A 16557-nucleotide genomic window follows, 5' to 3' on the forward strand; every position below is an offset into this window, starting at 1 on the left:
ACTTGGAACTAAGGCTTGTGGACCAATGCACATTGGAGCAAGTCATATTTGAAATTTATGTCATGTAATTTAATGAAATATAATTGTATATGAATATCTTGGTATTCCAGTAAATTACTAGTTGTGTTAATATTTTAAAGGGCTAAACTGGCAGATCATGGAAACAGCAAAACCACAAAAGGCCAGAGTTTGTGCTACATGTCCCAAATGCACCTAATGACTTTAATGACAATTCTTATCATCCAGTTTAAGTAACATACATCAAATTATTGCATCAATGCCAGGCAACTGAACTATTTTTAATATGTGCAAGAGTACATAATAAGTAAGACTAAACACAACAAAGCACAATCCTCCAAGCTGAATAACTGTTAGGTTTAACAGCACTACATGTTTCAAACTTAGGTACATTTTTTACAGATTTCAGTGAATTGGACTAAGACTGGGAGCATTACAACACAAATAGGTCCATCATAGGTACTGAAGGCAGACAACTGCATGCGCTGCTGAAAACATGATGCATCCTGTGCAGTAAATCGTGTTGCAGAGAGCTTGCGGTGATATAAAGCTGGACACATCGGTGCCTTCTCAGGTGGAGAGAACAAACAGTTTTCTAAGAGTTTCGCTTGGTGTGGATGAGAAGATCTCTCTGCAGGTTGACTTCAAGACTCCCAACGGTTTTGCTCCCAGGCGGGTCAGTGACCAGAGTCAGTTTGTTAAACACTCCTCGACCAAAGTAGTCCGCCACAACAGAGAAGCCATCATTAGAGCTGCGTAACTGAAAAACATAGAAAGGACACAGAATAAGCACTGACTTGAATTTTCTGTAGCGTTGAAACTGCAAAATGACAACAGTCAACTTAGAACAAAAAGGAAATGTGCAACTATTACAAAAGATTTAAAAAAAGATGATGGAAAGCTTTAATAAATAAAACAGGAGTAATGTTTGAATACTGTTACTGATATAGTGATTTTGGTAAACTTCCTTTCAGTCAGAGCCACAACATGATACAATGTTTGCCCCACACACACAAATACACACATACACTTGAGTTCCCACAGTTTGCCGAGTCGGGTGACGAGGCTTTTATAGATTTGGTGACGTAGTAATTCACTCCTACGTAATACTGTACTCCACACAGCCGTTAGAATTTTTCAAATGGAAGGGCAGACACTCTGCACATTTCTAACACAATATTTCAAATTTCAATACTTTGTACTCAAATGTGGAGATTGGGACTTGGATTGATCCATAACTACTTAATACTCAAATACAGAGGTTTATAGTTGGAAAAAGTTGTTTTAGGGTTTAGTTACTCTTTAAGTACTTTTACCTGTCTGTTGAAGTGGTCATGCAGGTCTCGTTTCTGGTCCTGAGCTCGCAGCATATCCATGACTTTGCGGTTCTCTGGAGTGCAGGTCGGGCACTCAGCCTCACTCTCTGCGTAGCTCTCAAAGCAGTGTTGGTGAAAGGAGTGGCTGCACAGGAAATGAACAGACGGCAGCTCCAGGGGGCTGTTGCACATGTTGCACTTGGTCTTCTGGAATATCTTGGCACTGTGAAAAAAATTGAGGGAGAAAAGTTGTTTACTAATCCTCATCTACCAGACTTCTATCCCTCTGAGTTTCACCAGCTGTAACAAACGGTAACAACTCAAATAAAGTCACATGCATGTGAATGACGAGATTACAGTCAGTTACTGATAGAAACTGGAAACGATCAAAGTGCCTAACTCTCTAAGAACAAAGTTGAAAGAGAATGCAACGGCTCATGTGATGCACCTAGTTTTGAGCTCCTGAATCTCCGAGCGAAGGTGAGCCGTTTCCTCGCGGTACTGGTGGATTTTGCGTTCATCGTCTTCTATCTGCTGGCTCTCCCTCTGCAACTTGTTGATGAGGTAGTCTTTGATGACTGAGAGAGTGGCAGTGGAGTTGTGTGCCAGTGTCTGCACCACTGTGGCAGATCATGAAGAAAGAGATGATGTAATGATGTGCTCGTTAACAGCAGTCTTCCCCCTCACCTTCTGATGTAAAGGTGGCTCAATATCTAAACAAGTAAATCTATTATTGTCCAAAAGCTCACCTAGTAAAGGAGGCATCAGGTTGTTTTGGTCAATGTGATGAAGGACCTCACTGATGTAGGCCTTGCAGTCTTCTTCTTTTCTGGCAAAATAACCAAGTGCCTGCTCCCAAAGGCAGCCCTCTTGGTCCCCGTAGCGCTTGCAGGCCTCTACCACTTTACCATACTCTTCATTCTGCATGTGGTAGTGCATGATCTGCTGATATCTGCACACAGACGCAGATCAACAACAAGCTATTAGATTGAAATGTATAGTTGGATCAAACATTACATTTCTGGTTTACAAATACGTGTTATACCTACAGAGTTCATTAGAGACTGCTGCACATTTTAAACAGTTCCATAAAGAAATAAGATTCAAGCAGACTTAATCTGTCAAAACAGCATCATTCATCATTAGAGTTACTACCTACAAAGTTTCCATCTACGTGATTCTTTATTATTAACAATCATGATACATCATTATTATTGTGTATTATTATCAACAGGTGAGTTTCCCCAGGACAAAGCCAAAGAGCTTATCTCTAATCATTCAACAGTCTAACCTGGTCTGTGCTTATTGGTACACTCTCAGGCCTTTCATTTAGTTTCACATGCTGCATAGAAGGAGTTAGGGTAGTTATTAGATGTTTTGTGATCCTGTGTTTCTTCATAAGGTGAGTTGAATTCATTGATATTGAAACACAGGTCTGCGCTCCTCACTTACAGTTTGCCCTTCTCATAAAGGTAGAGGACGCCTTCTTTGAAGTTGTGCATCTGGCAGAGGACCAGAGCTTTATCAAACACTGTGTTGTCACTCCTCAGCAGCGATACAGCCTCCCCCTGCAGGACGTTTTTACGCTGGAAAAACATACGCATCAGAGGAGAAAAAAAGGAGCTTTCAACTATTTTGTTATTAGTGAACCACGTCTAATTTCAAGTCTGATTTTCTAAGTAACATAATCACACAACAGAGTGGTCTACTGCTAAATGTGTTGTCAATGTACTGTGCGAGAATCATGGCTCGTCTGTGTGATTTGGACTTACCTCAGGGTCTTGTTCATGGGCCCAGTCTTGTAAGCGAAGCTCCAGCAGTGTGTCATACACACCCTGAGGAGAGCGAGGGTCCACCTCAATCATGTGCTCCAGGAAGGCTTTCAGCTCCCGAGGATTGTTGGCAAAAATTGGAATGAATTCCTCTGAGTTTGCCTTCAACAGGTGTGAACAAGAGATGCATATAAAATCTAAAAGACGTTTCTTGTGGATGTGAAAAAGAGGTTAAAGAAGAAAAGCAGTGCAGGCTGACCTTGTCATACCGACCCGTCTCCGTCCCGTCTCTCTCAGCAGTGTCTCCGCTGGGTTGGTAGTTGGTGCATAAGCCCTTTAAGAGCAGCGTGGTGCCTTCAGGAACATGATGCATCAACGTCTTGCCGTAACGCTTCATGTTGCTCTCAGCTTGTTCAAAAGGAAGACGTCCAATGTAACGCAGGCCTTCCTGATAGTTCTGTGTTTTGTGGAGAGAAACACTTTCAAACATTTTTCTTACATGAAGGTGAAATCCTGCTGCCTTCATCTGTTTGTTAACATCTTCTTAATATCAATGTTACTCACAGCCTTAATTCAACAAGACCCAGACTCTCATCAGCCCCACAGTCAGAAAAACATCAGAGTAATGTGAATACTGAATCTGCTTTTAACCATTACATTAACGCCCACTGGACTTTAAATGTATTTTCCTTACATGCACTCTGTGAGAAGTTACACACACTAAGATTTTTTTCTCACAGTCCACTGCACAGCTCCTACATTGCACCTTTTGTACATTTTGTGTTTTTTATTTTTATATTTTACATTTTTAAATTCTATTTTATATATTGTAATATCTTCTTATACTGTATTATTTAAGTTGTAGCTAGTTCTACTTTATTTCCTTGTTAATTGTTTAGCACCAATACACCAAGTCAAATTCCTTGTATGTGTAAATGTACTTGGCAATAAACCCCGATTCTGATTCTGAAGAAAAGATGGTGCTGATAAGAGTGCAGGGAGAAAGGGAGCTGATGAGAGTGATAAATGTTACTGTGTTGAGTGAGAGGCTGCATCATCTGCGTGTTCACACCTGGTCTTATGACCTTAGTGAGTGATCCATTCACAAGCAGAGAGCTCTGACTACAGGTGTCAACACATAAAGGATGCATTAGATAAAATTAACCCACATGTTTTAAGCATTGTGATGTCACTGGGTGCATTGGTAATGAGCAGCTTTGCATACTCCACATGGTGATATCAGATGATACTATAAAGAGCAACACAACTGCACAAAAACTGCACTTTGTTAACTTTCTTCTGAGGTGAAAATGTGAAAAGACATAATCAGGCTGACTGACTCATAAATGACCTTTACATTGACTGCAGTATAGAGAATATATGTTGCTAAGAAAAAAATCCTGCTGACTTGAATGATCAATAATATCGCTCACTATGAATCATGGAAGTTGTTATCAAATGCACTTTTGGTCTGTGTGTCAAACAATCTTGACAAGCATTCAAATAAAAATAAAGAAATAATGAATAGCTTTACAATGTCACTTAGAGGCATCAGTATTAATTTCAGTCTATTTCTTGACTAGATAAAAAGTTATCACAGTTAGTTTAAGCTTCCAGAAAAAAAAAACTCCCCCCCCCCGCAACCAGAGATGGAGACATGTTTGTTCTGCAGGAAAAAGACACACAGACCAAACTGGAAGTGAGTGCATTACAGATGGACTCAGTGCTGAATTACATGATGGGGGGGGGGGGGGGAGATCCCCACCACTTCAAAGAATGAATTTCAGGTTTGATGGTTTTTACCTTGAGGTCTTCCAGCTGAATCTTAAGGTACCATTCATGGTGCATATGTTTCTCAGCCAAGAACACAGCGTGGCTGTGGTAACCAGCCTGCCGAAGAACCTTGATGGCAATCTCAACGTCAAAGTGAACCTCACTTTCACTGCTCTGTTTAAACAAAGAGGAACACAATGCTGTTATAAAATGACATCAGTTAGTGACACGTTTATAAAAAAGCAGGCTTAAAATATGTGTTTTAAGTTTAAGTTTTAAGTCTACTGAGACCAATCTGTATCCATTGGATACTAAATCTACAACAGCAGTGGGTCACCTTGATGAACTCCTCCAGCTTGGAGCTGTCCTTTAGCTTGGTGTAACAGTTCAGCAGCAGTGTGGTGTGGTCTGCGTTGGCCAGTGACTGTCTGTGCAGGGCTTGCAGATATGCTGTAAGATTGTGGATCCTCTGTGCATCTAGGAATTTCCTGATGACATATGATGGCTCCAGTTTTCCAATGGTGCTGCAGGAACATCAATGTTTTAAATGAGACTGAACAAAAGAGAAATTGTTCAAGAGCATATTTACAAACTATACTGGAAAAGCGCAAAGACCAAAATAATCTTGACCTTTTTGGAATGCTTTTATTATGAAAGAGTCATAAGGAAATGTGCTGTTTTCAACAGAAACTTAAAGGGAGAATGTGCGATATGTTACACATCAATATAGAAGAAATCCAGTTTATCCTCTGTAAACATCTGTCTGGGTCATGACTGTTTACAATGAGTGTGACGTGCGAGTCCTGCCGTTTGTGATTTGTTGTCTGAGCCATGTAGACATGGAAGGGACGGCCGGCCGGTCGGCTCCTCCCCTTGTGTATACATGGCTGTTTGAGTGAGGGACTAGAGAAAAGAAGAATAACATACTGTACTCACTGCTTATTTGAATGTCACATAAGAGTTTTTAGATCACAGTCATGCTATGTCAAGTTACATGCAGTGTGAAGCTACGAGCTAACTAAAGAGCGCTAGCATTAGCATGCTAACACAACAATGCAGCTCCAGGCAAGAACAATTTTGTCCTTATAAAAATGTCTTTCTCTGGTCTCAAGCTCAGAAATTATTAAGGTACTCCATCAAACAGGCTTGTTTGAGGGGGAGGAGGGGATTGTGTGTTGCAGAGCATGAATGTGTGTTCATATGCACTAGCCTGTTTAATACTGTATTATTGTGATATAACACTTACTGCCCACACTTACGGCCACAAAAAATCTGAGGCCATATCGCCCACCAGCAGCCACATTCTAACAATGGGTTAGTTATCTTTATAAACAGACTGAATATCATTGCAGAAAAATAATCAACTACAGATAAACATTTGAATTTGTGACACAAATCCGCTTGATACGGTTAAAAAAAAAACAGCTTTGGATTCCCTGACTACCTGAAATGCATCAGACGTGATTGATTCGACCTCCACTCAATAAACATTTTCATTGTTTTTCTTCTGCTCTTGAGGATTTGACAAAACTTGACGTTTTACTTTTTACTATGTGCATAATTATGTTGTTATTTCTGTAAAATAAATTCATTTTATTGTGAGTAAATCACAAGAAATCAGAGTCTTCTTTGGTCTCAGACAGCTGAGGTGAGCCTGAGTGAAGCCGCTGTATAACTTGTAATCTACTTCCGCAAACTCAACACTGTCTCTCCTTCCGCCCTATCATCTGCCCTCATGGACACTATGTTTGCATACCCTCCCCCTGACCCCACCGCACCCTCTGACCTCACAGACTACTACAATCACACTCTCTCCTCCTGCCTCGACCAGCTCGCACAAATTAAAACCAAAACAATCTCCTTCACCCACTCTGCTCCCTGGTTCACTCCTGACCTCTGTCACATGAAAACCCATGCCCGTCAACTGGAAAGACTACGCAACAAAACTGGACTCACTGTACACCCTCAAGCCTACAAAGATCACCTCCAACAATACAAAGATGCCCTCTCCCACACCCGATCCACCTACTACTCCCATCTCATACAGTCTGGCTCCAGGAGCTCCAAATCACTATTCTCCACCATCAAAAAACTCCTCAACCCTCTGGACAATGGTTCCCAATCCTTCACAGCAGACAAATGCACCTCCTTCCTGTCATTCTTCCAAACAGAAATAGACACCATCTACAACAACCTAGCCCCTTCTGTATCTGTCCCCCCTTCTTCCACCTGCCCCCCCTTAACCTGTCAGCCCCTGTCTCAGTTCTCTCCCATCTCCTCTGCAGAGCTTTCTGACCTCACAACAGGAATGAAAACCTCCACTTGCCTTCTGGAGCCCATCACCACCAGTCTTGTCAAGGCCTGCCTTCCTACCCTATCCCCACTCATTATCTCAACAATTAACTCCTCCTTTTCCACCATCTCTCAAACTTGCAGCTGTCACCCCCATTTTGAAAAAACCTGGACTCAATCCTGACATCCCAAACAACTTCAGACCCATCTCCAACCTCCCCTTTCTTTCAAAACTTCTGGAATGTGCCGTTGCATCTCAACTTAAAATCCACCAATAACCTTTATGAATCATTCCAATCTGGTTTCCGTTCCCACCACAGCACCGAAACAGCTCTCCACCAACGACCTTCTCCTCTCCTCTGATGCCAGAAATCTCAACATCCTCATCCTACTGGACCTAAGCACAGCTTTTGACACCATCAACCATTCCATCCTTCTCCCCCATCTTGAAACCACCTTCAACATCACCGGCACTGCACTCTCCTGACTCAAATCATACCTCTTGGACAGATACCAGTTCATCAGCATTAATCACTGCAAATCCCCCACTGCTCCTCTCTCCCAAGGTGTTCCCCAAGGTTTATTACTAGGTCCCCTCCTCTTCATCATGTACATACTCCCCCTTGGTCACATCATCCGCCGCCATGGACTCCAGTTTCACTGCTTTGCTGACGACATCCAGCTCCACATCGCCACCAAAGCCATCACTCCTGCCACTCACTCAATCCTCACTGACTGCATCACTGAAATAAAATCCTGGCTTCAAACAAACTTTCTCAAACTCAACTGCGACAAATCAGAAGTCATTATCATCGGCCCCAAATCTCTCATCAAATCCACCAACATCTTCTCCCTAACCATCGATGGCTCCACAGTGCTCCGTAACCTTGGTGTCATCTTCGACCAAACCCTCTCCTACGACAAACACATTAAACAAATCACCAAAACAGCCTTTTTCCACCTCAAAAACATCGCCCGCCTCCGCCCATTCCTCTCATTTTCAGCTGCCGAGACCCTCACCCACGCATTCATTACCTCCAGATTAGACTATTGCAACAGTCTCCTCTACGGATCACCATCACACTCACTCAAAAAACTTCAATACATTCAGAACTCTGCAGCCCGTCTCCTCACACACTCCCGCACAAGAGACCACATCACCCCCGTCCTTCATGACCTCCACTGGCTCCCCAACCCCCAGCATATCAACTTCAAGCTCCTCATCATCACCTTCAAAGCCCTTCACAACCTGGCTCCCCCCTACCTGTCTGAGCTCCTCCACCGACACACTCCCACCCGCACTCTCAGGTCTGCGGATGCAAACCTCCTGTCCCCCTCCTGCAGGACAAACCTTCGGTCCTGGGGGGACAGGGCTTTCTCTGTTGCTGCTCCCACCCTCTGGAACTCACTCCCAAAAAACATTAGAGACTCCCCCACACTCACCTCCTTCAAGAAATCCCACAAAACTCACCTCTTCAACATTGCCTACAACCACTAACTCCCACCCTCCCCCTACATTACTTCTTTATTGTACTGTCCTCATCGTTTTTTGTTTTGTATTTATGGTTTTATATTTTGTCAAAGCGTCTTTGGGTTCCTAGAAAAGCGCTATAAAAAAACAATATATTATTATTATTACTACTGTTGAACTGAGACTCAACAGATGACCAGGAGTTACTTCAGGATTATGAGGGACCAAGAAATTATGGTGTTTGGGCAGCAGACATCAATTCTGCATGGAAAAGGAAGTCTTAATAATGATAATCTAGTTCATTTTACCCAGAGATTTCTACATAGTTAAATACAGCACTACAGTATACACATACTACAGTATACACAAACTGCAGCACACACATACTACAGCACACACATACTACAGTACACACATACTACAGCACACACATACTACAGCACACACATACTAAATATCAGGTGTTATTACCGTATGTACTGCTGTATGGCTCCATCATGGTCCCCCTTCAGGTAAAGGTGATCCCCATACTGTCTGAAGATCTCCGACAGTCCGTCGTTGTCCAGATGCTGGCTCTTAGCCAGGTTGATGGCCATCACAAACAGGTTCTTCTTAAAAAGCATCTTCAAAAACACACAAGGAGGTTACAGCACTGCTCTGTGGTTCATCATGTAATTCAGCACTGAGTCCATCTGTAATGCACTCACTTCCAGTTTGGTCTGTGTGTCTTTTTCCTGCAGAACAAACATGTTTCCATCTCTGGTCAGGATGTAGAAGGAGCCCCACTCTGCCACCACATCAATGACATCATCAAAAGCGGCACTGTAGGCGATGAACTTGTTGTCCAGGTCATATATGGTCAGAAGCTGTTTGTCTGATGGAGAGCTCCCTCTGCTGCCAAACTCTGGCCTGAGTAAAACAAAATGATGATTTCAACAGTCTTTAAAAGGTACACAGGTAAAAACTTAATATACTTGAACTTATAAAGCATTTTGTGGAATAAAGGTGGAAAAAATCATTGTTGCGTCGGGGGTAAATTAGGGCCAAAAAAGTTGTTGCTACTTAATATTTGTAGGACAAAAAAGGACCTGATCTGAAGGGTTCAGGACCTAAATGACTGAAAAGATTAGGATTATATATTTCCTTTTTACTTATTTATTTATTCTGTTAAACGGTTTTCGATCCTTACTTGTTGGGTGACTTTGTATCCCTGATGAGTAAAAAGAGATATCCGCGGTGCCAGTGGGCCAACAGCTTGTGTCCATCGAAAGCAAAACAAGGCCCTCTTTCATCGGGCTGGTACAGGTACACACAATCATCTCCAGCCACGATGAACTGGGAATCCTGGGAGGGATCAGCCAGGGAGGAGCAGCGCAGAGCACAGCCGTGTGTGTCCAGCTCTACTTTAGGATACTCCTTGATGGACAGGGTGTAGCACTGGGCAGGGAAAGACAGGGAGACAGGAGTTAAAAATCTAATAACTTCATTTAAAACAATTTACAGCATCATCTTTGACTTGAAACAATGATACCATCATCAGGTGTCTCTGAACAGCTGCTGAAGGAATTTACAAATGATGGGTCAAGGGTAATTCTTCTTTTTAAATCTGGGCACTGTTTGACATGTTTTGGTATGTAAATAGTAGATTGAGACCATTTAGTACTTAGTCTTGTAGAACACTCTCAAAGTGCTTGTTCTTGCCACTAACAGTCTGCATTAATAATTTAGTATTTAACAGTAATATGGCAAGAGTCAGATACTTATTCTGAAACCAGAAAAAGCCTTAAGACAGCTCTCTGCAATCCAACAGACTTTATTGGTAAACACATTAATTTTACAGACCATTACTGTGCAATCATAAACAGACATATTGCAGGTGCCAGTTTAGGTGTTTGTTTGTTTTTTTGTCACATTTTAAAACCGTGTTAACATTTGTCCTTACATGTCATGAATAGGGTTGAGTGCAATTAGCCGACGAAACGATTAATCATCCTCACACAGATAATTGGCAATTACTAGTCTGTTAGTCTCTTTGTTAAAGGCTTTATATGTGATTTTTTGATCCAGCAGATGTCGCCCTTGAGCACCAGCATGAAACCAAAACAACTTGCGCTGCATTTTTGCGTTAGCATGCTAATGCTAGCAATCTTTATTATGCTCGTATCTTCACACTGCATGTAAATTTACCTGAAATGAGCGTGATCTAGAAACACAGTTAAGCAGTGAGTACAGTATGTTATTCTTCTTTTCTCTAGTCCCTCAATTAAACAACTTTTATACACGAGGGGAGGAGTCAGCCGGCCGTCCCGGCGATGTAAACAAAGTGAAGATAGGACTCTGAAAACTCTGAAAACATCACAGACAGTGGGACTCGGGTGTTACACCCATTGTAGACAGTCATGACTCACAGAGTTATTTTCAGAGGATATACTTGATTTATATTATATTTAAGTGTGAAAAATCACATATAAAGACTTTAAGGTTTAGACTACTTAACCAGTCTGAATTTGAATTTGCCCTTAATTCACAGAAAAACTATTGTAAGCAACATCCTAAATCATAACCCACCAAAACATCTGAAAAACAAAAAAAGGGCCCAGCTTCAAAATACCTGTACTGTTTCTTAAGATAGATTTAGTCTCCAGATAAGTTACAGGGAATGATCAGACTTACATGCACTTTCTCCAGAGTGGCAACAAACAGATTTGTGACCTTTGCCATCTGGCGGAAAGCGAGGCCAGTGACGGGACTGGTTCCCTCGTGCAGAGTCAGAGTTTTACTGTGACGATCTCGAGTGATGTCTCCTTTGGTCAAAACCACACTGCCATCTGTGAAGCCTGTCAAGAGAAACACCCATCACAACCTGAGAAGACAAAGCTCTTTCTGCTCCAGCCTGACAGATACTAGGTCAATAATCAGAAAAAAAGACACTTTCTTAATGTCTTACCAATGGCCATGAAGTTGAGGTTTTCATGTACACTGAGGCAGGACACTTCTGTTGGTTTGTTGCCAGGGATTGCAGGGAAAATCCTGGTGCAGAGAGGGTTTCCACTGTCTCGCTTGTCAAGGTTCCAGACCTTTACCTGAGAAATGCAAAAACTTTCTGAGGCAGTGCTTTTACAAAAAAAAGGTTCTAAAAATGAAATGAGAGTTGGTCACTTACGAGAGGATTTATTCCTTGTTCATCCTGCCCAACAGATACCAGGATGCTGTGCTGCTTCAGCTGGTACAGGTGTGTTACTCGCAACTTGTAGGCCTGAAAAGATGTCAACTGCAGGGAGCGTGTCAGAGTCCAGATACCGCCGTCCATATGTAACATCATGGAAGTTAAGGACAGTTATGCACAGCTGTACAGAGAGCGAGTGAGTAGGGTATGGACATGATTTCTGCTTCTAGAGTCGTCAGCAACATACATGCACATTACCAAACACAACCAAGTACCAAATGATATAAAACAACAATATACTACCATTAGCCTTATTGTTTTAAATGCCCCATTTTATAAAAATTGGCAGGCTTATTTACAAAGAAACACGTGGCGAGCAGATTTTTTCAGGATGATCTGAATCATAGGATTGTAATGTTAGAAAAGGTGACAAAAAACATTTAGTTTTTGTGCATTTTGCAAACCCACTAACACACAGTCAGCTACAATATCTTCACTGAATAAGAACCATGGCAACAACAACATACATAAGTATACCAGCTGTGTCCATCCCTTTGGTCCTCTAGAAACACTTGTGTTGTAGCTGCAGCTCATCTGTGTATGTGGTTATGTTGTGTATTTTGCACTCAGGGTTTCTGCTTCAGACTGTGTAACTCACCTTAAAGGGAGTGTTAAACATGTAATTTGACACTATTTCCACACAGCATAGTACGGTTATATCTTTACTTATTTGGCTTAATTGAAAGAAAATAATACATTGATTGACTTGATTTAATATTAAAGGGCTGGAGTCTGATATGAATGTTTACTGGTAATACAATAGAAACTTAAATACTTGTTTGGTTATAGACTCATTATATAGCCTGACTGCTAGTTTAATGTTGGTTGATAGGTAATGACATCGCAACAAGAAGGGTATCTTTGAAATATTGCCAAGAAAAGAAGCAGGTAAATCAGCAATTAAAACCTAAAAAGACATTATTATTTAAATATGAAATAGAACATTTTGACCCTAGTTTAGCGTTCACTTATTGAATCCATTCTGACCTTTAACATTTCATCCTGATTCAACTCCCCCAGCATCAAGCAGAAAACTAAACTCTGATAGTTCATCAGGCCAGATAAATAACCGGCTCATCCCAACCTCCTCTCCCTGAACCATACACGGCTCTGTTGAGATGGAAGACCACCCTGTTAAAGAGAGGACCCTTCTTCATGTGTTTTGGTCATGTGACCGTATCCAAACATTTTGGAGAGGGGTTCATTCTGTGATCCAGGAGATAACTGGTAAACTGTTCCCATTATCCCCTTCCTTTTATCTGTTGAATCACTCTACTAAGGGTCTTTTTTATTCAGATGTAAAAGTTCTGTTAGTTAATCTTTTGTATCTTGCTACGTTGGTCTGCTCCACAGATCCCAACTGCTGATATGTGGATTTCACAAATCACAGCCTTACTCCCTTTAGAGAAATTGACTCATGACCTCAGTCATAAAACTGATGAATGCTGGAGACTGTGGAAGGATTCTTTCCTTCAGAGACTCTGAAGCAGTCGCCCTGCAAGACACTGTAACTTAAACTGCAAACCTGTCTGTGCTTCTCATTTATTTTCTGCTTCATTTACACTGTTACTATTTTTGTGTGAATACTTGTCTATAGCTATGTATACACATATTTTTGTTTTTCTCTGTGATATTTCTGATGTCTTTGTATACATTATTTGCAGTATCTGTTAGTCTGGGGTGGGTTTTTTGTTTAGTTTATTTTCAGTATTGTTCTTATTGTTTGTTTCCTCTCAAAATTGATAAACTCAATAAATAAATAAATAAAAAGAGGACCCCTCTTACCCTCTCCTTCCAGTTACTGCCATCAGACAGTCCTAGGTCTATTAGTGGTTACTGTTTTAAAGTCCCTTTTATCTTGTGCCTGCACTTTTTGTGTTTTAGATGCAAGTTGTGTTTACTGACTGTCACTTAATCTATCTATCTATCTATCTATCTATCGTAACATTGTTGTTAATCTATGGAAGTCATGTATCCAATGTGATTGAGTGTAATAAGTGTAGATCGAAGTAGATCTGTATTATTTATCAAACCTTCAGTCAATACTTTGTGATGTATTTAACCAAATATCCAGTCCAAACTTATCTTGTCATCTTTTCTAACTAAGTTTGGTGTGATGTTCTCTGTACAGAGACAGAAGACAGAGCTAACGTACATTGCTACGATTGAGCTAGTCCTTATTTAAAGTAAGACATAATAACAAAAGGTACCGTATCTGACTGAGTCGGGGCTAACGTCAGCTGTCGGTACCCTGGTTAGCATAACGTTAGCCTGCATGCTAACTGGTTCTGTTAAAGGATATCTCCCAGGACGATGTGTCCTCGGCCGGAGTCACACGCAGATATTCCGCTCGGAAGAGCAAAGTTTTTCCCATTATCCACAGGATCCTTCACACTATCTTTATCAAAGAATACAAATTTCCTCCACTGTAAAAACGCTGCCATTTTATCAGCGTTAGCGTAGTAGCTAACTTATCGCTGTGTTGTCATGTGATACGCAGATCACGTGACCCGGATTCTTCTTCAACTGTTGGGTTAGTCTCGGTTTGTATCCATAATAGTCTCCTTAAAGCCACCTACTGTGTTGTAATACGTTTACATTGACCTACACATTTAGATAGTCGAGCCATAGAACCATTTTAAACATTTTACTTTTTGTCCACGCAGATATTTTCATCACCTCCCCTCCCCCTTCCTTTTGCACTGTCACAACTTCTTCATTCTTCTCACGGCCTCAGCATTCAACAATAAACATTCAACACTTATTATCCCACCTCTTGTTACCCTGACAGATCACATTTTCACCAGTTTTTCCCAAACAAACTTTAATTTAAAGTAAAAAGCCTAATTTAAGTAATATTTTACCAGTTTCTCTCAAGACAAAATTATTCAGTTCTTTCTGACACTACCAAGGCATTTTTAATTAAGAAAAAGAACCTTAAATATGATCTATTTTCATAAAGTCGCCTTTATCAAAGCTTCGGCGCTGGTAGTGTAGTGGTTAGTGCTCTCACCCCATATACAGAGGCTGTAGTCCCCCAAGTGGGCTGCCAGGGTTCAAATCTGACCTGTGGCTCCCTTCCCGCATTTCATTCCCCACTCTCTCTCCCGATTCCTGACTCTATCCACTGTCCTATCTAAAAATAAAATCATAAAAAGCCCATAATAAACCATTAAAAAAGCTACAGCATGTAACATTATTTAATTACAATCTGGTCATAATAAGACATTTTCATCATTGCACTGACACTATTAGGTTGAAATGTTCCTTTAAATGAATGCCACCCTGCTTTGAAATTATTATAATTATTACTTTTTACTCATGTCTGAATCAAACAACAAATCAGGGTCAGCTTATAATCAAAGCAACTCAGTGAGGAGAATTTGTGTTGCTTGGTACCAGTCTAGGTTCAAACCATAACCTGCATGGACAGATAGTCTCAGCCTCCTCCCAGGACAAAAGGATGACTTGAACACAAAATGACATGATAATAACTAACAATCATGACAAAAACCAGTATCTGATGTGCATTTTGATTTAATAGTTTGACCCATGTCCCAGTGAAGTAATGAAGTGGGGTTTATTCATGTTGAGGCCAACCTGTAGAGACGGCTCTGAAAACATTAAGTCTTTGTTTCAGACTAGCATCATCTGACTTTACTGTGACTGTGTTGGCCTCAGTGGTGTTGATAGAACATTTGCTCTATTTTGATGTTTCATGTTGTCAATGCTTCTGTCCTTGGAGTCCAAACATTATAAGCTGAGTAGAACAGATAGCTTTGTAGTGACAGTATGGATTTTGATCATAGCAGGTGGACTCACCTCTGTACCGACTGGTGTATAAATTGTGAAGACAAGTTACCTGTTGTAATGTTATTTGCATCTTATATGTTATTGCTTAATCTCCAGTCCAACCACTGCAATAGTTCACTCCTTTCTTAGTTCACATGGGAGCTCTGAGTTGTATCATTGAAGTTATCCATCACAAATAGTGTCTTATATCTTAACAAGAATAACCTGAGGTCATGTGATTATATACATTTTTTTTCTGGGTATAAATTGAAAAAAAAAAGGGGAAAAAATACGTTGTATTCTGACATCTCTTTCTACTCTTCCTCTTCTTCCTCCTTCTCCTCATCCTATTCTTACATCTTTCCCTCTGCCTCTTCTTCATCCTCCTCCTCTTCATCTTCTTACTCCTCTTCATTTTTCCTCTCTGCCTCTCCTTTCTTCTTCTCCCGTTTTTCATCTTTTCTGTCTCTTTATCTTCCTCCTTCTCCTCTGCCTAGTCTTTGGCATTTTCATCTGTAGCATGCATCTCTATAATCTGTTTTCAAGCTCTGATTTCTGTGATCTGATTGGATACAGGAGTCTTTGCATGTGCAGTCTGAGTTCAGGTGATTGCTAATTGAGTGTTCCGTCTTCTGTCATACAGGCTTTCAGAAGTGTGTTTTCCAAAACACTGTGTGAAGTGTTTTGCAAAAAGTGTGAGGATGAGAATGTGCACGAGTGTGTAAATCGGGGCTGTCATTTTGTGTGTCCAGTGTACCTGTACAGTTGGGAGTAAAGCTTCCATTACAAGGCTAAACTAAAATGACATCCTGAAATAATGACCCGTGTCCTGTCCAGCTGCAGCAGGTTAATAATACTGTTTGAATAAATCATCAAAAACAACATATGTTCACACAG

The 16557-nt window shown here is 40.9% G+C and overlaps 1 protein-coding gene across 1 annotated transcript; it reads right to left on the bottom strand.

The window, feature by feature from the left end:
* Positions 1-183: 183 nt before the first annotated feature.
* On the bottom strand, positions 184-14365 carry vps11 (VPS11 core subunit of CORVET and HOPS complexes). The gene is made up of 16 exons (XM_065963082.1): positions 14167-14365; positions 11806-11950; positions 11590-11725; positions 11316-11479; positions 9832-10079; positions 9350-9551; positions 9114-9265; positions 5217-5403; positions 4910-5053; positions 3366-3563; positions 3107-3268; positions 2787-2920; positions 2084-2286; positions 1783-1954; positions 1335-1557; positions 184-778 (listed from the first exon to the last, which is right to left on the bottom strand). Exons 1-16 carry the CDS (start codon positions 14310-14312, stop codon positions 614-616), a joined length of 2781 nt encoding a protein of 926 aa, XP_065819154.1. The 5' UTR covers positions 14313-14365; the 3' UTR covers positions 184-613.
* Between the last annotated feature and the right edge of the window lie 2192 nt (positions 14366-16557).

The sequence above is a fragment of the Labrus bergylta genome, chromosome 14 (assembly GCF_963930695.1).
Source record: "Labrus bergylta chromosome 14, fLabBer1.1, whole genome shotgun sequence".
Classification (NCBI taxonomy): Eukaryota; Metazoa; Chordata; class Actinopteri; order Labriformes; family Labridae; genus Labrus; species Labrus bergylta.